This window comes from Crotalus tigris, unplaced genomic scaffold, assembly GCF_016545835.1.
Source record: "Crotalus tigris isolate CLP2741 ecotype Arizona unplaced genomic scaffold, ASM1654583v1 scf7180000017585.4430047, whole genome shotgun sequence".
Taxonomy (NCBI): Eukaryota; Metazoa; Chordata; class Lepidosauria; order Squamata; family Viperidae; genus Crotalus; species Crotalus tigris.
The window spans coordinates 4,313,839-4,336,439 of NW_024096493.1; the positions used below are offsets into that span (position 1 = coordinate 4,313,839).

Here is a 22,601-nt window from a genome sequence, read left to right on the forward strand (position 1 = left end):
GTGTTTCACCAATTGTTTGTAGGGCTGTATCAACATTTTGGATTGCTCATCCCAACAATAATCTTATAAGCAATGTAGCTGCTGGCTCACAGGTGAGAGGTCTGACATATTGCAATAACTAATGGGGGTTTATTTTATTTATTTATTTATTTATTTATTTAATGAGACTTATATACCGCTTTAAGTGCAAGCACTCTCTAAGCAGTGTACACCAGTAAGCAATGTATATATATATATATTTACATTGCCCCCAACAATCTGGGTCCTCATTTTACCTACCACGGAAAGATGGAAGGCTGAGTCAACCTTGAGCCGGTGAGATTTGAACCGCTGACCTGCTGAACACAGTCAGCTAAAGTGGCCTGCAGTACTGCACCCTAACTGCTGCGCCACCTCAGCTCATTTTGGGGTGCACCAATATATTTATAAGGTCATTTGCTTTATTATGAATTTCATTTTGGTTAACTAGTTCTGTAGCATCCTAAATGATAAGCAATCTTTCTTAGATGTATAAAAAAGGTTAAAATCTATATTTGCATTGCTGATCATATATTTTGTAGAGCAGTATTTTTATCAGCATTTTCTGATATACAGAAATATATACCTGTGTGTCTTTCATATCAGTTGAATTGTTCAGCCAACACACTGAAATGTTCTGTTTCCAAAGAGAACAACTATTTTAGTTAAAAGTGAAGGCTTCAATTATTCATAATGGATTAAACTATTTCACACTTCCTGAATATCATCAAGATCTGAATGGACTGATTTATTTTAAAACATTTGACATTTTAAAAGTTTTAAAACATTTGAATTTATATTAATACCGATGAAACATGAACAAGCTATTATTTGTAAAAAAAAAACAGTGAACTTTATATAAAAAGTTTTATTTATATATAAATTATATAAATTTATTTCCAGTTGTGTGTGCTATTATATTATATTGTATACAGGTAGTCCTCAACTTACAACCACAATTGAGCAGAAAATTTATGTTGCTAAGTGAGAAATTTGTTAAGGGAGTTTTGCCCCATTTTACGAGTTTTCTTGCCACATTTGTTAAATGAATCATTGCAATTGTTAAATTAGTAACACGGTTGTTAAATGAATATGGCTTCCCTATTGACTTTGCTTCTCAGATGTTTGCAAAAGATAATCACATGACCCTGGGACCCTGCAACTGTCATAAATGTGAGTCAGTTATGAAGCATTCAGATGTAAATTGTGTGACCATGGGGATGCTGCAACGGTCATAAGTCACTTTTTTTAGTGCCGTTGTAACTTGAAATGGTCACTTAAGCAAACTATTGTAAGTCGAGGACTACCTATAGGACAGAGATCAGTGAACTAAATGCTTTTTTAATGACCTCCCAAAATCTTCTATTCATTTGTCAAAGTAAATAGTAAAACAAGTATGCTAACCCTTCCAGAGACTTTTAAAAATGGAGAGAAGTAAAGCACACACACACACCTCCCCCCACCTCCAATATAGTCCTAGCCTGCCTCAATATTAGACTGCTTAATAGCCAACTCTGTGTAGCTAATCTTTTGTAATGTTTCAATTTATTTTTCTTCAGCATGTGAGCAAGGCAGCGGTGCTAACATACACACACACACACACACACACACACACACACACACACACACAAGAAAAACCCCTGCTCTGGATTATGAAATACCTCAGCAGGAAGAATTGTTTTTTGCCTTATGCCAGAGAAGGAATGCAATTTTGGAACTCAATTTCCTCAGGAAGAGAAAATCAAAAGAGTCTATTGCTAAGAGTCTTGTAGCAGCTAGCCAACTTTGTCTGATCTTGAAAAGCTAAGCAGAGTTGGATCCAGTTAGTACTTGAATGAAATACTACCAGGAAATTTCAACTCTACACTAGCTTGGGAAGTCAAATAAACATCCCAGAAGGAGTCGGTGGCAAACCACTTCCTTATGTAGCCAAGAAAACTGTGTGCACATGTCCACAAAATCACCATGAGCTCAGCTCAATTCAAAGGAGGCTTTATCTTAAGAGCCAGAAAATTACCCAATAGATAGAAACCTAGTGTTTTCTTTGGCCACTGAATAATACCAATTGGTATTTTTTTTATTTTTTTAAAAAAGTATATAATTTTCAACTTTTAAAGAGAAGAACTGTGCTCCATTAACTGTAGTCCAGTATTTTGATCACTATGGCAGCTAACCACTACAGTTAATGATGATAAACCTTGTGGAGCCAAACTACAATTTGATTTTAAAACAGCACGGTCCTTTATTGTGTTCTGGTTTTCTTACCCAAAGTTAAATGCAAGAGTCCCAAATGGTTTAGTACTCTAATGATGGAGATAGAAATAGATCTGAATCAGGAGGTTGGCAACTATGACAACTTTATGACTTGCGGACTTCAACTCCCAGAATTCCTGAGCCAGCATGGAAATGGGGAATGGCAATGTTGTGTATATTATCTTGAACTCCTGGAGATAAAAATCCAACAACAAAACAAACAAAATAGGGTGGCATATCCCTGAAGTTCACTTTTTATTCCTAGGATGCTGGAATATGGTATATATTTCATAAAGTTCCTACAGGAGATTCCCATGGATTGTTCCTTGAAACAAAAGCTGAACTTACCCCCTTAGGAATTTTCTATAACAACAAAGTCCACTCCAACTTTAAGGTAACTGAACCTCTTAATGGTTTATATGTTTATGAATGTATCATGATCTAAATTAAACAAAACTGGCTGTACTCACGCAAGACAAATCATACAGTTTAACTAAAGGCATTCTTTAATATGTTTAGGTAAAAGGGATGTCCTGCTGTTTCACTATAACTTGTTTGTAATAAGTGTGGTTGGAATTATAATTATGATTCTCAAGCCATTCTGTGTTTCATTACACGGATTCATTTGTTCATTTTTAAATATTCATTATGTTTATTTATACAATCAACCATATAATACAGAAATGTAAGTATGCATGCTGCTAAAATCTTTACAAAGATTTACTATTTTTATATGCACATCTGATATGGTATTGTGTGCTTACAGGGAGCATCTTGTAGAAATAATTTCAGGAGAGGTTCCTAAAGAGCTTAAATAAAGTATAAATCTATATCGCATTATTAATCCTGTAGATTACATATATTAATACTAACTTATATTAATATAGGTAACATATATTAATACTAACTGAAACTTCATAGTCTCACTTGTAAGCAATCAGATACTTCTTTTAAGATTAGCTCATCTGAACATTTGACTGAAAATATTGAGCAGGCACAAAAAACCCAAACAGAATCATTTGGTTAATATTTACTGAAACTTGGTTATATACCGTATTTTCTGGTGTATAAGACGACTTTCTAAACCCTGAAAATCTTCTCAAAAGTCGGGGGTTGTCTTATACGCAGGAATATACGGGTAGCTGTTCTCTGGATTTAAAACCAATCTGCCCCCTAGTGGCCAGCCCTTTTTTTTTTTTTTTTTTACAGAAATAAGCACTAACAGGACAAAGCTTTCTAGCAGCAAAGGAATGGAGTTCCTATTGTGCTCATCTATAAACAGAAATTCAATATTGTACTGCATTTTTTGGCGTATAAGACGACTTTCTAAACCCTGAAAATCTTCTCAAAATTTGGGGGTCGTCTTATACGCCCAGTCGCCTTATACGCCAGAATATACGGTACTTTTTTAGTGGCCAGAACTACTTGTCTGATATATGCTTTGACAGTGGAATGCCTTTATCTACAACTTAACCTGTCGTATAGCTTGTTTTTGAACTTCCAGCAACATTTTATTTATTTTTATTTTTTATCATGTATCGCTCCAAAGGCAACACTAGGTGGCTTACAGACTTTGAATGAAACGCAGCATAAAACATTAAAACAATAAATAAGGATCTTAAAATTCAATTAAAGTAAAACTAAGCAGGATGGAGAAGAGAGGAAGCAAAGTGTGTACAGGGAGAAGGTGGGGTGGTTCAAAATACCACACACACACCCATCTGGGGCCCAGGCTAGTTGGCACAGCCCTGTCTTCAAGGCCTTTCAAAAGGCCAAAAGGGCAGACGCAGATCTGACCTGGGGAGGGCAAGATGTCTCACATGGCAATGAAGGCTCTTCTTCTGGACCCTGCCAGCTGAAATTTCTTGGCTGATAGGGCGCTCAGCATGTCCCTTCTGCCAGTGCGGATGGGATGGGCTAACCCCATTGGAGCAAGCCAGTTTCCCAGAGAGCCTTTGGGGTTCTTCCAACAGCAGTCACCATAGAAACAGGCTTCATATTGTTTTTGGCTAGCATACTTAAATTTTCAATGTAGGAAAAAAATGCACAATGATCTTTTCTAACCATCTTCTTTGTCTTGGTTTGGAATTTTAGTTAAGCATATATTTTTGAAATAATCTCTTCTCTACTGTACTCATAAATGGCTTTTTGGAAATAAGATGGAAATGGCATCAAATTCTAGTTAATCTTTTTTTTTTTTGAGATATTAGAATCAAAGGGATTGTTTTTCTTCCAAGACTATAAAAACCAAGACTATTAAAACCAGTGTATACGTTGCAATTGCAGTATAAATGGTCCTGTATAAAATACTGAATACTATTTTAAAGAATGTGCAGATTACATAGCTTTGTTAACATCAACCCAAAGTCATATATTGGTGAGTTTAAACAGGAATTAATGTTAAGATAGGACAATCATACCTTTTTTCTTTGTTCTTTTTATGCCTTTGCCACGTTTTGTTTTTACAGGAATTTGAGAGAGATTTTTTTTTAAATAAAGAAAACAATAAACTGCTCATATCCTTTATAATCCACAACTCATTATGTATAAGCATTTGTTAAGTATGGCTTCCTTCCTTCCTTCCTGAACAATTTGCCACTGGTTTCGATGAACATAATAAAAGTTATGTATCTCTACTTAAAACTAATCTCCACTGAATGCAGTGAATCTGGTCTCTGAATAAATATTGCAATGTGTATTCAGCATCAGGATATGCAAGAACAATCCATAGTTTCCCTAACATTTTCAGATGATCAAAAAACAGGATGGCCTCCTTGTCCCTATTCCTACCCTTAGGAATATTTTTTTGTTTTGTTTACATCCTTTCAATGAAGGTATTTTATAAGCTCTTTTTCTTTGAAAAAAAGACATCTTAATTAGTAGATAGTAACCTGGCACCTGGTACTCTTTTCAAACTCCCAAAGAAACTGATTTACAATCTTTTAAAACTTGACTTCGTAGTCATTTTCCTTTCGTTTGAATTAAAAAGGACAGATTAATTGCTGAAAAATTATATCACTAAAAATGTTGGTCAATTTAGATATGTTGAGTTTACCTGTAACTATGCCAATTATCTGGTTGGGAGGGCAGAATGGTATTATACAAGTTGTGTGTTCGGCTCAAAAGGAGTATCTGCCTCTTGAGTCCTTCATAAAGGGTCTTTCTGAAATATTTAGTGTGCGAGATAAGACTATTTTTAATATATGTTAATATGAAGGAACCTCAAGTACTTGGGAAACCTAGTTATTCCTTGTGAGAAGGCACCACTAAGATTCGCTAGATTATCCACAGATTTTTCAGTTGTGGAAAAGGTTAATTTGTCTCTTTTTTTTTTTTCCTTTATTGAGGCTGGCTTATTCATTGATAAAGGAGTAAAAATCACCAATGCAAGTGCTACAGATAAAAGGGAATACCTGTCTTTGGACACTAATGCAAGGTAAAATGAAATTTTGGGATGGGATGCAGAATGGTTAAAGATTACATCTGGAAAGTCTTGCCCAGAATTTTAATATCAAAAGACAAAGTACGTAGCAATCTTTCAGACAGAATCATAGAATGCAAGAACTAAATATGGACCATGAAGATTCTGCCTCTGGACAGTTCAGAGTCCCACTACTACAGTAGCCTAACAAATGGCCAGTCAGCTTTGGTTTAAATCCACTGAATCAACCATCTCCCAAGACAGCCTGTTTCATTGTTGAACAGTTCCTAATATGGAGAGGTGGGGTGATCCCCAGTGTCCACACTTTTAATTTAAACATATTGTTTCTTCCGGAAGAGCTACAGTCATTTCTTTCCCATCTTCTGTATGACTGCTCTTCAAGTGAAACAACCTTTCTTTCTCTGCAGCTCTTTGTTTCTCTTTGCTGGATACAACCTTTGTTTCTCTGCAGCTGTCTATAATCAAGGCACAGTCTAAAAATGCCTGTAACCTCCCACCTGTCCTCATGAACTTTCTTATATTTATTATTCTTATATTCTTGGTTGCTGCTCTCCAGTTTATCAGGGTCCTTCCTAAAATGCAGTACCATAACTTAAGTCTGAGCAACACAGAATAACTTCTCTTGATCTTGGCACTAATAATAATAATAGTAAAGTTGGAAGGGACCTTGGAGGTCATCTAGTCCAACCCCCTGCTCAGGCAGGAAACCCTATACCATTTCAGACAAATGGCTGTCCAGTCTCTTCTTAAAAACCTCCAGTGTTGGAGCATTCACCGCTTCTGGAGGCAGGTTGTTCCACTGGTTAATTGTTCTAACTGTCAGGAAATTTTTCCTTAGTTCCAGGTTGCTTCTCTCTTTGGTTAGTTCCCATCCGTTGCTTCTTGTCCTGCCTTCAGGTGCTTTGGAGAATAGCTTGACTCCCTCTTCTTTGTGGCAGCCCCTGAGATATTGGAACACTGCTATCATGTCCCCCCTCGTCCTTCTCTTTGTTAAATTAGACATACCCAATTCCAGCAACTGTTCCTTATATGCTTTAGCCTCCAGTCCCCTAATCATCTTTGTTGCTCTTCTCTGTACTCTTTCTATAGTCTCAACATCTTTATTACATCGTGGTGACCAAAACTGGATGCAGTATTCCAAATGTGGCCTTACCAAGGCATTGTAAAGTGGTATTAATACTTCACGTGATCTTGATTTATTCCTCTGTTAATGCAGCCCAGCACTGTGTTGGCCTTTTTGGCAGCTGCAGCACACTGCTGGCTCATATCTAGGTGATTGTCCACTAGGACTCCGAGGTCCCTCTCACAGTTACTACTATTGAGCAAGGTACCCCCTATACTATACCTGTGCATTTGGTTTTTCTTGCCTAAATGTAGAACCTATTATTGATAAAACCTAGGATTATATTTGCTTTTTTAGCAGCTGTATCATACTACTAGCTTATGTTTGGTTAGTGATTCATCAAGCCAGCTAGGTCCTTTTTGCAGGGTCTACTGTCTGGATGTTGTCCCTATCTTACACAGTATTTATGCCACTGAATTTTTTATCCAAATGAAGGTTTTTCCATTTGTGCGTCTTGAAAGAGTGCTGCCTCTGCTTATTGTTCCAAATAAGAAGATGCGCTTGAATCTTAATGCTGTTCTGTAAAGTATTTGCTGTCAAATACACTGTGCCATCTAGAAGTCATATTTTTAACATGTCATTTAAGTTACTTATGAATATGTTGAATGATACAAGGTCTAGAATGGAGCCTTTGATCTTCAGCCAGATGGTAATGTAGTTTCTAGTCTACATCTTGCTATCTTTTCTATTAGGGACATATAGGAAACTTTATTAGATGTTTTCCTGAAGTGAAGGTAATTTTGTCTACTGCACTCCACTGATCAACTAAAATTACTTCGTAAAAAGAGAAGTAATGATGTGGCATAATTTGTTATAATTATTGGTAGCTACAAAGCAATGCATTCTTTTCTGAAAAAAGATAAGTAGTCACTTAGACAAAAAGCCCTTTTTGTTGCTTCTAATTTGTTGCTTGTAATTTTGAATTACAAGCCCACATATTTTTTCGCAAGTTAGTGTTTATGATTTTCTTTCTGCAGATATTAGCTATATATTAGTTATTTTCTGCTGATACCCCTCAGCTAAATAATAAAATATTCCAGTTTTCATTTTTATTCTTGCCTCCTTGGTCTCTTTGAATGCTTTCTGCTGCATCTCTGATGGCTGACTGCTGTTATGAATAGATCTGTTACTGCATTCCACTCAGGTTTTTTGTCCCCTGTTTTTTTGTTCTCTGTTGAACTGCTAAGCTACTTGATGTCCTGGTGACCACACTGTTAGAGATTTGGCTTCTTCATTGCAACACATTGCGTTACGCCATAGTACATTATATTAGGCCCTCCGTTAGAGGTATTTGAATCACCACTGAACGTTGTCTACAAGTTAGGTGGTTGCTCATAACTTCGGTGTATCCCTGCTTTCTTATAAAGAAATTGGGAAAACAAAGAATATAAGGAGTGTAATGTATGTAAATATTATAGTGCAGAGTTCTCTTTATTTCAGTGGGAGTTTACTAGGAGAAAGTAAATATTGTTTAGGTGAGAGGGTGGAAGTAGACTGCTATTGGAAGATAACTCATGTTAGACTTAGCTAGCGTGGTAGTTTGTAGTTTAACAACTATGGTGCCACAAAGATCTTCTGTCTCTTTTTCCGTGTCAAACCCAAGCTAATCTTTGGTTCTCTATTTCATTTCTTCAGACATGTTTAATACTGGAGCTGATCTCCTGTGTCAAGCAGTAGTTTTAATATTTTGTTCATGTAGGCAGATTTGCTCACAGGCCAGTACAATTCTGTCTGTCTTTCATTTATCAGGTTTCGGCCTCATCAAGATGCAAATCCTGAGAAGCCCCGGGTTGCTGCTCTTATAGAAAGACTAATAGCTTATAAAAACAATGACCACGGGGCTTGGGTCAGAGGTGGAGACATCATCATTCAGAACTCAGGGTGAGTCCTCCAGAGCAAATGTGAGCATGTTGCTAAAGTAAATTATTTTGAACAGCAGAGCTGACTACATTCATTAAATCTATTTGCGTTGTACTTTCTGGGAAGGTAGCAGAAACATACTGGATGTGTGTGTGTGTGTGTGTGTGTGTGTGTATTGCTGTTCTCTGTTTTAAGTTTGCTTTGAACCCGCCGCTTGCATTTGAGGAAAATGGGTTCCACTGCCAAGCTCTGATTCAGCATTTTCTACCTTGCCTGGATCAAGTTCTGAGCTGCATTTTAAAAATGTATTTATTTTAATGCTAATCAAAAGAAGCTGTTTTCTAAAAACAAGTTATTTTTTCTCTCTCCCCTAGATTTGCTGACAATGGAATAGGCTTAACCTTTGCCAGGTTAGTACTGTTTGGCTTTATTTTCAATGGTTGCCATTTATTGGACTCCCCTGGACCATGTGTACACACAGAATCTCATTATATTTCGTTTCTCCTCTAAAATAGATCAGGGTAGCACACCATCTTCCTTAATTTCCTGACAATATTGCCAGATAGTGGGTTTCAAAAAATTTACATCTCACCAGATATTAGTAGCCTAGTTCTCTCATCAGGCCATCATACAGATGAGGTGAAATCACCAAGACAAAACAAGGCAAGAACCCGGCGCTGGTCATTTCTTCTGTTAAATGTGGCACGAGCCTTGCTAGAATTGGATCTTTTACATCTGCGAAAAGTCTTTGGTTTTGTTTCTGATAGTGATGGAAGCTTTCCGAGTGATGAAGGATCCAGCCAAGAAGTCTCAAACTCTCTTTTTGTTGGTGAAAGTAAGAATTACGGCTATTTAGGAGGCCAGAACAAATATTGGGGGACTGGAGGAGTAAACAATAAAACACGCACATTACCTAGAAACCGGTAAGTGTTCTATAGCCTGGATATGTGGGTTTATCTGACTGATTTTATTATCTGGCTGATTTTATGGCCCTAGCAAGGATAGCTTTTGACATGACTTTATTACTTAGTTAGAAGCCTACCACAATTTAGTTTTGAATTTATACTGCAGAATCCTCAGAAATTTACTATGATTGTTTTGCAAAAGTGAGATTCAAGGCAATTGCATCCCATCTGAACGTTGGGGGAAACCCTTGGCCTGATATATCTGATCACCTGTATGGGCTTTTTTTTTTTCATTCTTTAGAACAGTCCAGAGAGGATGTCCAGCTTGTTTAAGAAATTATGCATCTTTTTTTTCTTTACAAAGAGGACAGTATCCATTTCTTTAAAAGAGATGATAATCAAATAGTTCCTGAAGAAACTTAGGTTGCCCCTGCAAGATGTAAGTTGATGGGTGAATACCAGCATAGATTTCTTGACAAGGAGTTAATGTGGATGGTTGCCAGCCACTTTCACTCGTTCTTCTGTTACTCCTAAATAGAGCAAAGCATAGCTAAGATTTGCAGATATTACCATGTTATTTTCTCTTCTTATAATACTAATAATAATGATAAAGTTGGAAGGGACCTTGGAGGTCATCTAGTCCAACCCCCTGCTCAGGCAGGAAATCCTACACCATTTCGGACAAATGGCTGTCCAGTCTCTTCTTAAAAACTTCCAGTGTTGGAGCATTTACTGCTTCTGGAGGCAGGCTGTTCCACTGATTAATTGTTCTCACTGTAAGGAAGTGTTTCCTTAGTTCTAGGTTGCTTCTCTCCTTGATTAGTTTCCACCTGTTGCTTCTTGTCCTGCCTTCAGGTGCTTTGGAAAATAGCTTAATTCCCTCTTCTTTATTCTTTTTATTAACCTGTTAGTTTTTTTCAAGATTCCTAATGCTGCATTCATAACTGAGTCCATCCACTTTGCACTGGCCACCCTCTTCTTCTGTTTCTTTCCACCTTTCCCAGCATGAGAATGTTTTCTAGAGAGCTGGGCCTTCACATAACATGTCCAAAGTGGGATAATATGAGCCTTTTGAATTGTGCCTCAAATGAGAACTCACAGTGGATTGTTCATTGATGCATCAGTTTGTTTTCTTCGCATTATTGGGAGTCTTCTCCAAACCAAAAGTTCAAGGGCATCATCAATCTTTCTCTCCTGCTACTTCAGCTTTTTCTTCTATAGAGTGTAAATGGAATTCGGTGACTTGCTCTGATCTTTGTAGGTACAAGACCCATCAACACATCTGAACATCTTTTCCAAGGTTTCTTCCATGGCTGTTCTGCTGAGCGCAAGTCTGTGGCCTGTTTCTTGACTGCTTGTTCCTTTACAGTTGATGGTTGATCCTAAAAGGCAGAAACTAATATCATTTCAGTACTTTTATTTCTCTTGGATCTACTAATTTACCAGATTTACAAGATCTGTGCTTATCTGTTCTCAAATGGATTGAAAATATGACTGAAAATTAAACCATCCTCCACCTGTTCTTTGATATCTTTTATCTATATACTTATTCTTCCTAAGAAGCTTCAGGAGATTCAGTAGCTTCCACTTGCCATTAGGATAATCAGTGGGAGAAGAACAAAGATCACATTCATTAATTGCAGTTTTCTCATTGAGAGGGGAACTTTGTCTAAAATATAGATACATACGTATATACATTTATGTCATCCTGTCTGAAATTATTCCTTGGGCCAGGAAGGTCCAGTAAAATAGGGGCCAGAATAAAGACTACATTTAAAAATACAGCATGCAAATATTTTCATAAATTTTGCCATAATCTAAAGCAGTGGTTCTCAACCGTTTTAATGCCACGACCCCCAACCTGTCATAAGTCGAGGACTACTCAACCGGTCGTAAGTCGAGGACTACTCAACTGGTGCAGCACCGTTTGCAGAATGGGACTTTTGGCGGGCTCAGCAGGGCAGAGACAGCCTGGACAATTCCTATTGGCTTTTGAAAGCCAATAGAATTAGACTCTATTCAAGAGAGTCTATTCTACTGGCTTTCAAAAGCCAATAGAATAAAAGGGAGTAGCACAGCTAAGGAAAAGGAGGGAAAAAATAGCAGACTGCGTTGCTTGGCGACCCCCGTGAAATGGTCGTTCGACCCCAAATGGGATCCCGACCCACAGGTTGAGAACCACTGATCTAAAGCTTTTTTCACAGAGTCTCATTATATTTAATAGCTTTTATTCCCTAATAACTCTCCTCTTACCTGCTTATTCTGTAAATGTTTATATCAGCAGGGAAAGTGATGTTTCTAATCATTTTTCTGCTTATACAGGACTTACCCAATCCGTGGATTTCAAATTTATGATGGACCTATTCGCCTCACCAAATGTACATTCAATAACTTTGTGCCAACTACTGATAGATTCACTAGTGCAATTGGGTTCCCACTGAAAAACACCTGGCAAATTACACCTCAAAACAATATTTCCCTGGTGGCATTTGGTGAAAATGTAAGTTTTTTAAAAAAAAAAATAAAGTTGCTTTTTCCACATGAAAAAGGAAAGGATTTTGAAGACAATAATGGTAATCAGTGGCATTAGACTGATGTCTCTGTGAGGGAAATGGACAATTTATAAATTAAATAACAAATAAATAATAATGTACTTTTTGTCTTGTAAGGTTTCTTTAAAAGTCTTCTTTGGAAAACCTGGCCCATGGTTTGAAGAAGCTGATCAGGACGGTGACAAGAATTCAATATTCCACGATGTTGATGGATCGGTGACGGGTTTCAAGGACACTTACGTTGGTAGAATGGATAACTATCTGATTCGACATCCAGACTGTTCCAACTTTATCACATGGAATGGTGTAGTCTGCAGTGGAACTTTTGCTCAGGTTAAAAGGAAGATGCAAATGTTGTGTTGTATGCATGAAACATGAATAGCATATCCGATTTTCTAGAGGAAAAGGTTGAATGATTGATTTGCATTTACATTTAAATTCAGCAGTTTGAATATTTTTTAGCTGAGTATATATGTACTATCTTTCTGTCTTCTCACCCACACTCATACAATGGCTGTGTTTGAATTATTGTCTAAACCACAAATTATCCTCCCCGTTTTATCCTGTGGGGCAGCTAGTTATGGTTCAGTGTAAACCCAGAAGATTAAGTTAATTCAGGAAATGAGAAATAGGTTAACATGAATAAAAACAGAGCTACACAAAGACTGTAGAACCATTGACTGAGGTGGATGGCTATAGAACAGTGGTTCTCAACCTTCCTAATGCCGTGACCCTTTAATACAGTTCCTCATGTTCTGGTGATCCCCAACCCTAAGGACTCTCCAAGCGCGCACTGACGCCACTCACTCACCCGCCATGCCCAGGGCTCAGCACGCCTCGCCTGTCCTCACCTGACTTCTGAAGGTCGCCAGCCTGCTCGGCTCCAGCTGCCGGCTCCGCCCAGCCTGGTTGGAGAAGCGCCCAGGCAGGGAGAGGGAGAGAGAGAGAGCCAAGAGGGCGACAGCGCCCGCAGAACTTAGTTCAGCCTCCTCTGCAGAAAGGCTGCGAAGCAGCACAGCCTCCCTTAGGAGATGCTCGACGGAAATGAATCCGGCACTGGGACGGCCCCCAGCTCGAAGCCGTGCGGAGACAGATAGAGGAGCGATGTCTCATTCCTAAGACCATCGGAAATACGTGTTTTCCGATGGTCTTAGGCAACCCCTGTGAAAGGGTCGTTCGACCCCCAAAGGGGTTGCGACCCACAGGTTGAGAACCGCTGCTATAAATAAATCAAATTAAATAAATAAATGCATCATTCATTCACCACCATCTCTATTTCTATGTTTTTAAATAATACTAATTAATATAAAACACTAGCATGAATAAAGCAAATATAGGGTCAGATATATGAAGAAAGAATAATTCCATTATATTGTTTTTTCCATATCATATTCACAGTTTTTCTGTTCCTTAGGACATGAGAGAGGGAAGTATGAGTAACATGTTGATGTATCTGTGCTTGTTCTGTAATAATATTGCTTTGTTTTAATAATGCACTTTTCCATGTGTCATATTGTGTATAAAGATTAGAGTATTGCTATGACTTCACACGGAAGAGATTATGATGGAACTAATCCTGTTCAAATGTGGCTTAGAGGGTTAGAAAACTTAAATATCTCATAGTCTCTCCAGCATTCCTGACTGCGGTTTTCTTTCTGACTTTAGGGCAACCTAAAGCTTAATTGCTCCTCCAGTCATACAAGATTACCAGTCAAATCAGAAAAACAATTCAACCCATAACTTCTATTTTTTTTTTATTTTTATTTCAACGTATTATTAGGGTTCAATAACAAAAAAGAGAGAGGATAACTGCTGACAAGGAGGATTTGCTAAGCCCTAAAATCTATATCCACCCCATAGTTTTAATTGAATCATTCTTATTATTGTTTTCCTTAGATCATATAATTCTTTGTAAAAATAGTTTTCTTCCTTCAGAGTTCTTATGTAATTGAGATTTAACTTGTCTTACATCCAGGTCATTTATATTGCGTGTGTTTTTGATAGATCAGGTCTTTGTCATTTCATAGGACTTAGCATTTCCCTTTCTTCTTGTAGGTATACATCCAGACCCGGAACCCACAGAATCTAATCATGACTATGGTACGAGACGAATATCCTTCCAACCCTATGATACTTCGAGGTATTAATAATCAAAAAGCTGACTTCCAGCAATACCAGCCAGTGGTAATGCTTCAAAAGGGCTACACGATACATTGGAATGGACAATCCCCACAAATAACTTTCTTATACCTCATTAATTTCAACAAGTACGTTTGCATGTGGTGTTCTTTTGTGGTAAATTGCTATACTATTTAAGCATGTAATCAATAGTCTTTATGGGCTTTAAATCCTGTGGAACCTGACAGTCCTCAGGAAAATGTAGGTAAGGATCTTTATTGTGGTCAATCAAAGGTCCATAAAACATACTTGTGTATATATTGGTAATATTTGATAGCCAGTTAGATACACAGATCAACCCAATTTCTGTGTAACTTACATATTACACAAATAATTGCAACCATACTTAAGAAAATAGAATCATTTGAATCTGAAAGTTAAGGCTTTAAATAAAACTAATAAAAGTGACCAGGATATTTAATTAGATGTGGGGTAACGACTCATGACATGTACTAGCATTAAACGAACAGCATAATGAAACTTGTTCGGTGGTTTCAAAATCTTTTTCACCAGATAGGCAAAGTCTGAAATCTAATGGGATGCCTTCTATCTCCCCTTTAAAACCACTGTTAAAGCACATCAAATCATGGCAAAGTTGAGGTCCTCCTTTGAAAACAGAATTTGGTTAAATACCTTCCAAGTGTATAAGGGCTTTGAGGACTACATAGAAATACATCATGAGGAAGAGACATCTGCTCAGTCGGTTTCCCTAAAGTGTTGTTTAATTGTCTCTGCTGTAATTGTTTTTTCTCTGCCTCAGCCCCCTAATAAGTGGCACTGTCTTTTCTTGCAAAATTTCCAGCTCTCAAATAGTCTTTGCTGAATAAGAATGTTAAATGCAACAAAGAGCAAATCAAAAAATCATAAATGACAGTGTTTTTTATCAATTCTCTTTTAGGAATGACTGGATCCGAGTTGGCCTCTGTTACCCACCAGATGCCTCTTTTCAAGTAACCTTCGATGTATTCCAGAGACAGGCATCTGCTTATTATAATATGGAGGATTATGTTGCCGTGTCTTCAATGGCTGAGCTGCAGAAGAGACGAACAGAGAAAATTTTTTATTTTGATGATAGCACTGGGTAGATGTTTTCCATAAAATTAAAATAATGACTAAAGACTGTTTGGTCTGGCTGTCTAAGAGTTGAGAGATGTAGCGTGGATGCAGTTCTAAGAGAAATCCTTGTGGTTTGTGGTTATGAACAGATTTATGACTGAAGGGTCATTTTTCTCAAGGTTAGCACAAGATAGGCTGTTAAGAACGCCCAGAAATTATTTTCCATTCAGTTTGTCAATGTCATTGTCTATCTTAAATAATTCTATCCAGGACTGCATCTTGTCTCCTCCATGAGCTTGAATGTATTTATTCACACAAACATTGTTCCTCTCATCTACACATACATAGTGTGTTAGAAAGAAGGAGCTCTCATTTCTAGCAAAATGGCTGTTATAAATGGCAGAATGAATGTAATTCACAGTCTGAGTGGGAAGTTGATCATATTTCAACAAGAAAAATTAAATTAATAGCATTGGCAGAAGATGCATAAAGTAAGACGTACAAGTAAACAGTTGTGCCACTGTAGCATCCTGTGGAATGGCGTGTGCTGTGTTTAATATTTCTCTACTTCTGTATTCCTTGGCAGGCTGTTGTTTCTGTTCCTGCAAGCCAAATATCACAGAGAAGGGCACAGTTACTGTTCATCTCAGGGATGTGAAAGAGTCAAAATACAGGCCAGCTTTCAGTCAAAATCTTACAGTAACTGCTCAACAAACGCTTATCCAAAGTACTTCCAGAAACCAACAGCTGTGAAAAGAATGCCCACAAAAATAACTAACATCTGTCTGAAATGTGGCTCAGATCAGGTGAGAAATGATTGTGGAGGTAAGATTGTATGAAACAAAAATATTGAATGGTTTATTCCATGGTTATCTGTCAGGTTGGCAGGTGAGTTGCAGAAAGAATTGAATGTATTTTTCAAGGAAAATAGGCATGGGAACTGTCAAGCACAGTTCACAGAATGGTTGCTTGTGTTTAGTAGAACTAGAAAAAGATTATTATTTTATTATTACAAAATTTATTTGCTGTCCATCTCAGGTCAAATGATTCTGGGTAGCTTATAATGACATTAAAAAAACATTAAAATCATAAAACAAAGCAGATTAAAAACTCTTCCAAAAAGAATGGAAGAGTTAAGTCCAAAGTTCTTCCAGTAGAACCTGGATGTTCTTTAGAATAAGAGCAATATTTACTATTTGGAAGATCCTTCATTTCAGGTGATGATGCTGATAATATCCCAGGACCAGACTACGGAATGCTTCAGAGTACTAGCTGGTCCTAGCTTCCATCAGAGTTTGCATGGGTCAAAATAAGCTTAAGAAAGAATCCCTGCAAGATGGACATGTTATTTGTCAACATTTGTCAGTGTGGCCTGATCCAGTTCCAATGCTGGTTCACACTTCCACTATTTGGAAGTGGAAAATGTCTTCCCAAGGTATTCTTAAATCTGTAGATGGAGATCATCTACATGGGGTGGGTAGCCATGGGTTACTGTTGTTATTGGTTTTATACTTCAGTTGTAAACTACCTCAAACTCTAGGGTGGACTTTTGTATGTAAAGGTAAATAATTCCCCAGATATTTGACACTATAATTTCTACAATTCTTCTCAGGAATTTTGCCAATTTAGGCTTTGGAGTACAAAATCCAAAATAATTGATAATTATTAGATAGCTTGCCCTTATGGTGGTCATAAAATAGTGGTCAGTAAAGTAGAAAGAAAGAAGCAGCTTAATTGCCAACAAAATAATTTATTGTTGTTTGTAGAGGCTCTTTTTCTATATGTACTTTTTATAATATCATGACTTTTTTTCTGTATTGCTTCATTTCTGAGTTATCATCTAAAAATCTTTTCTTAGAAAAATTATAGTCCGATTTATATTATTTTTACAGTAAACCACCAGTTTAATGGACTCATGGGAAGAGTCGGTATTAGAATGTAATTTTATCCATATTATAAAATGACAAATGGGTTTTATACATATATAAAATTGAACAGGATTTTACCAATGTGCAAATCTGTACAGGATCCAGTACACCCCAGGACCACTATATCTTAATTCAAAGATGTATTTTTCCGTGATTCAACAAAAAATGCATTCTTTCTCATCTTACATGGATGTTTGTACATCTTAGCATGATTTTTTTTTTCGCCAGTTCAATAGTCTGTTCCAAAACGAACTGTCAAATAATACCCAAAATTACTAGTTTTAAATATATATGGTATCCTTAACATTCAGGTGGTATTTACCAGTGATCCTCATCAAACCTACATCTTTGTGAAAATCCAAACGTCAGAATCACAAGAATATTCAATATCTGTAAGTATTCTTGTTCTTTTCCTGGGCCTTACATTCCTTTCAGTGTGAGAAAGTATTTTAGAAACTTGTGGGGATTTGACAGCAGATGGTTAGGGCAGGGATGCAAGCCCTTGCCACTTCCCTGGCAGGGTGTGAGTTATCTTTGCTTGCCTTCCAAGAGAAGGCAAGGAAGCCGTGGCTGCAGACTACTTCCCCTTGTAAAAATCTGGCCAGCCCAGAGTACCATCTCCTGCCTGCTTCATGAACAGAACAAAGAAGATCTTGCTTCGTGAAAAGTAGAAATTTGTGCTTCTCCTTGCTGTAAGTTAGCTGCTCACCCTGCCTGATACACAAGAAAAACAACAGGCAAGAAACAGTCTGAAGCATGAAATTGAAGGAGGCTCCCAGGCATCTCTGCTTATCTCAGTCTGATGCACAGGGGATAAAGTGGACTCAAGTTAGTCTCTTCTCCTATAAGGAAGAGAGCTGGATTTAGCACATACACACAACACACACCGAACTGGATCTGCTAAAACTGCTTAATCGGCTTCACACATTTCTGCAAACAGGAGAAAGAAAATAAGTGAGGGGATTGACATTTTCAGCATGCCTGTTGCTGCCTATTTTGGCACGATTGGTTTTCAGAAGCCTTTGATAAATTTCCGTGGGAGAATTTCTACACTAACACACAGTAGTGACATTTTAATACTCCTCATTCTTAGAAGAAAAGCAGTTGTTTTAAATGGGGGGGGGAGGAGGTAGCATTAATTGATCTCCTTCCGTTTTTTCTACTTCAGGACTGAATACAGAACTTCAGAGTAAATCTTTCACTTAATTGGTATTTATGTCCTAGAGCTTAATTCAAACATTATCCTGACACTGTGATCAAAAATCAGGATTGGAGGAGGGAAAAAGTAGACTGGGGGTTTACTAGTGAGAGTTTTATTTAAATCACAGGGCAATTGAAAGGAAGGCATGAACTGCAGACCACAGTTCTACCATTAAAAATTCTAAGTAAAATTATCTGTACAAGGCTTGAAACAATTCTCTTTTCCAGGGTTCAAAATGGGTCCCCTGCACACACAGGTGGTTGCCATAAAACATAGTTTTTAAAAGGAGTCCATTAATAGTTTCTTTGTAGGTCGTTAATAGTAATTGTCCATGGTCAGAAATTCAGCACAGATAGTCCTCAGCATATGACTACAGGTGGAACTGGAACTTCCATTGCTAGACGAAGCGGTCGTTAAGCAAGTCGCATCAAATTCTACAGTTACATTTTGTGCAGTCACTAAGTGAATCTCAGGGTTGTTAAGTGAACCTGACGGCTTGTCGACTGTGAAAGTCCCAAGTGACCTTGGGATGCTGCAACCCTTGTAAATATATGGCAATGGCCAAGCGCCCAAATTTTGATCTGTAGGGGACACTGCGATGGTCATAGGCGTGAGGACCAGTCATCAGCCACTTTTTTTCAGCACCACGGTAGCTTCAAACGATTGCTAAACAAATGGTTTGTAAGTTGAAGACCACCCGTATTGCCATTTATAAGCCAAACCATGGTTAAATGCAGGGGCATTCTGTTAGTGGCAGAAGATTAATGTATTTACAAATAATTCTTATAGGCATGAGAAAATAAATGCTTTTAAGAGAGTTTTTTTCTTCCTTTCAGGTCAATGATGTCAAGTTTCCACTGAAAAAGGTGGGCCTTCTTGCCATAGTCATTGATGCCTGTTTGGGTAAAGTAACAAAAGAAACATTTTTTCCCGAAGAGAAGATCAAGCTCATAGAAAATTATATAAAAACTGGAATTCCCCAAAGGTAGGAAATATAGTATAAAGCTATAAACTAATGTAAGTGGATAGAGAAATGCAAATTTAGTGTTTGTGTTTAAAATCCACAAAAATGCTGTCAGAATAGTTAGGTGCTTTATAAAAGAATAAAGAACTTTCCTTATTGCTGTGAACCGGTCATTTTTTTAAAATTCAGAATGCTGGAAGAACTATCATACTCTTTTGTTAAAACTGCTTGGTCATGCGTGACTTGTGCCTGAAATGATTCTGCAGTTTGATCAGTTTTGGAAATTGAGCATATGGACGTATTGTTCTGTAGATTTAATTGTATTCAATAGATGGGAAGTCTCAAAACAGCACTGAACATTTCCAAAATCTTTTTTGTTTCCGCTTAGCTTCCAAGACCTCATCACTTTTTTTAAAGAAAAGAATCTTATTTTTTAAAGAAGAGAAAGAAAATAGAAATTCTAGTATTACAGAGAATGTACCATGTTATGTGTTAGTACAACCTGTAAAAGAGATTAATATTTTCAAAGCATATTGAAATTATTTCTGCAGCTTTCAAGATCTCCCACTCAAGATTCATATTTATTAGCTGCAATAAGTCAGTGTTCTTCTCTGCTCTCCAACTTCATCTGATCCACATTTTTCTCTTAGGTCTGTAGTTGTATTAACCAGCAGAGGGAACATAACAAGCCTTAACATTTCTGAAGCCTTAACGACCCTGGGGGTAGCAAAACCACCAAATCTTCACAATGCAGGTTTGTTTGCTTTTGTACATTTTTTTCCACAACTTTTGAAATCAAATTCTAAAGGGTATGCAAATTAGAACTGATATGTATTTTATGAGATTGGGGCATTTTTCAAACCTGCAGTATTACTAGAACAAAACTCTTTTTTTAAATGATATAATTATTTGTTGAGAATAATTATGTCGAATATCATTTAGACTTGTTATTATTTTTTCTCTCCTGTCTGTTTCAGAGACCATTCGTTTTCTGGGATTCAGAGGGAATTTTAAGCCATCTTGGGTCAAGTTCTTTACAGGTTCTGCCGAAGAGGACTTAGGTGCGATTGAAAAGTACATCCCTTTGCAACTGGAGGAATATGGTTGCGGCAGAGTGAATACAAGCAAACGGAAAGATCTTGAACTCCTAAAGCAGGCTCTAAGAATACAATAGGAATTAAAAGTGCCTAGGAGTACTGAAGACAATGTGAACTAATTTATTTATTTGTTGGGATTTTAAAATATATTATCCCACTTGCTGTTTTGATCTGGATATATGCCTAAACCAAATGCTTGAATGGCAGCCTGTGCACCTTTGGATTGTACAAAATATTAAAGAATAAAAAAGTATTTGTTAAGAATATGAGTCCTTTGGTAGTAGGTATGCTTCTGTTATTACATGTTTTGTTTAAAAAGTCTTTCATTTGAGAGATGGCATTATAATCTCAAGAAAAAGAAGTATTGGAGAATTAGGATTGTTTACTTTGGATTGCTTGAAAAGCTTAGCTAAAGACTGGCATATTAGTGCGTTATTCAAAAGCCAGTTTTATTTCCAGTTTTGGAGCTTATTTTTCTTTTTGAAAAAAAAACAAAAACAAAACTTATCTTTGTGGCTATGCACATGAATAATGAACGAGTCAGACAAAAATTTATTGTGAAAATAATTCTCTGGATGAGGAAAATTATGGATGCTGTTTCTAGAGCGTTTTGTCATCTCATTGGGGTATAATTGGATATAGATAAGACAAGTTAGGAAACTGAAGCCCTATGTAACAAGCAAAATGCAATTCAGTGGTGAGAAAGGTAAGGTTTTATCCTTAGGCAAGAAAAACCAAATGTAAGGTATAGAATAGGTGATACCTGGCTCAACAGCAGTAACTGTGTAAGGGATCCATGAGCCAACGGTGTGCTGCAGCTGCCAAAAAAGCCAATGCAGTCCTAGGCTACCTCAACAGACCAATAGTATCAAGATCATGTGAACTATTAGTACACTGATCTATAATGCTTTTGGTAAGACCACACTTGGAATACTGCATCACCACGATACAAAAAAAATGTTGAAACTCTAGAAAGCAGAGAAGAGCAACCAAGATGAGTAGTGAGCTGGAGGCTAAAACATACGATGAACAGTTGCAGGAATTGGGTATGTCTAGTCTAATGAAGAGGAGCACTATGGGTGAAATGATAACAGTCTTCCAATATTTGAAGGCTGTCACAGAGAAGAAGAAATCGACCTATTCTCCCAAGCATCTGAGAGCAGGACAAGTAGTAACGGATGAAAACTTCTCTAGAACTAAAGAGAAATTTCCTGACGGTGAAAGCAATCAGTGGAAAGCTTGTCTCCAGAAGTTGTGGGTGCTCTATCACTGGAGATTTTTTAGAAAGAGATTGGATAGCCATTTGTCTGGAATGGTAGAGGGTTGGACTAGAAGACCTCCAAGGTCCCTTTTCAGTTCTGTTATTCTGTTACTCTGTTTCTATCCTAGCAGTTGTATTGGAAGTCAGAACATAATAGGCCTAATGCCTCCAAATAATCAAGAAGCTGATTTAAGTACTGTAGCATACAAATTAGGCATGAACTTAGCAGATGATGCAGAAAGCTTGCAAACAAACCAAGGCACCTTAGAAAGATCTGAACTGTTTGCAGATAGTCTGGAACTAAATGCCAAGCAGATAGTTTTTAAATTGTACACAGCTATTCTGGGGTCCTAGTAGTCCTAGATTTTTTTTTTATAGCATTTTTCCTGTCAAATATTCCTTTTTGCACAAGATACACCAAGGTGCAATGTTGAATACGTCTCAGTTCTGCTGGATTATATCCTCCATCACTGTCAGTCAATCTGATATGGGGATTGTCCAATAAATTTGGAGAGCATCCACTTAAATATGAAAACCTTAAACACTATAGAACCTTGGGCATAACCAACAGATGTCTTGTAGTAATAGCTTCCTTTTATGCTAAAATGTTTTTGGCAAGTGTTTAACCAAGTACTCTGCAATCAGAATATATAACAATTCAAGCTGATGAGTCTTTGCTGATTATGGCAATATGTGACAAATACATTGCTCACCGGTTGAAATAATGAGGAAATAAAGGGTTGAACTGAGTTTTTACTCTGCC

At 37.2% G+C, this 22,601-nt stretch overlaps 1 protein-coding gene across 3 annotated transcripts in view; it reads left to right on the forward strand.

Moving 5' to 3' along the window:
* The window catches only part of CEMIP2 (cell migration inducing hyaluronidase 2), a 74,001-nt gene extending 53,155 nt beyond the window's left edge, over positions 1-20,846 (forward strand). For all 3 annotated transcript variants that reach the window (XM_039361691.1, XM_039361683.1, XM_039361701.1), the window contains 15 exons: positions 23-92; positions 2,537-2,665; positions 5,619-5,707; positions 8,586-8,717; positions 9,071-9,106; positions 9,464-9,619; positions 11,924-12,101; positions 12,271-12,486; positions 14,209-14,420; positions 15,230-15,412; positions 15,974-16,193; positions 17,627-17,707; positions 19,353-19,501; positions 20,131-20,234; positions 20,458-20,846. In XM_039361691.1, coding sequence (XP_039217625.1) covers positions 23-92; positions 2,537-2,665; positions 5,619-5,707; positions 8,586-8,717; positions 9,071-9,106; positions 9,464-9,619; positions 11,924-12,101; positions 12,271-12,486; positions 14,209-14,420; positions 15,230-15,412; positions 15,974-16,193; positions 17,627-17,707; positions 19,353-19,501; positions 20,131-20,234; positions 20,458-20,654 — 2,152 coding nt within the window. In that variant the 3' untranslated portion in view covers positions 20,655-20,846. The remainder of the gene's footprint in view (positions 1-22; positions 93-2,536; positions 2,666-5,618; positions 5,708-8,585; positions 8,718-9,070; positions 9,107-9,463; positions 9,620-11,923; positions 12,102-12,270; positions 12,487-14,208; positions 14,421-15,229; positions 15,413-15,973; positions 16,194-17,626; positions 17,708-19,352; positions 19,502-20,130; positions 20,235-20,457) is intronic.
* Positions 20,847-22,601: the final 1,755 nt, after the last annotated feature.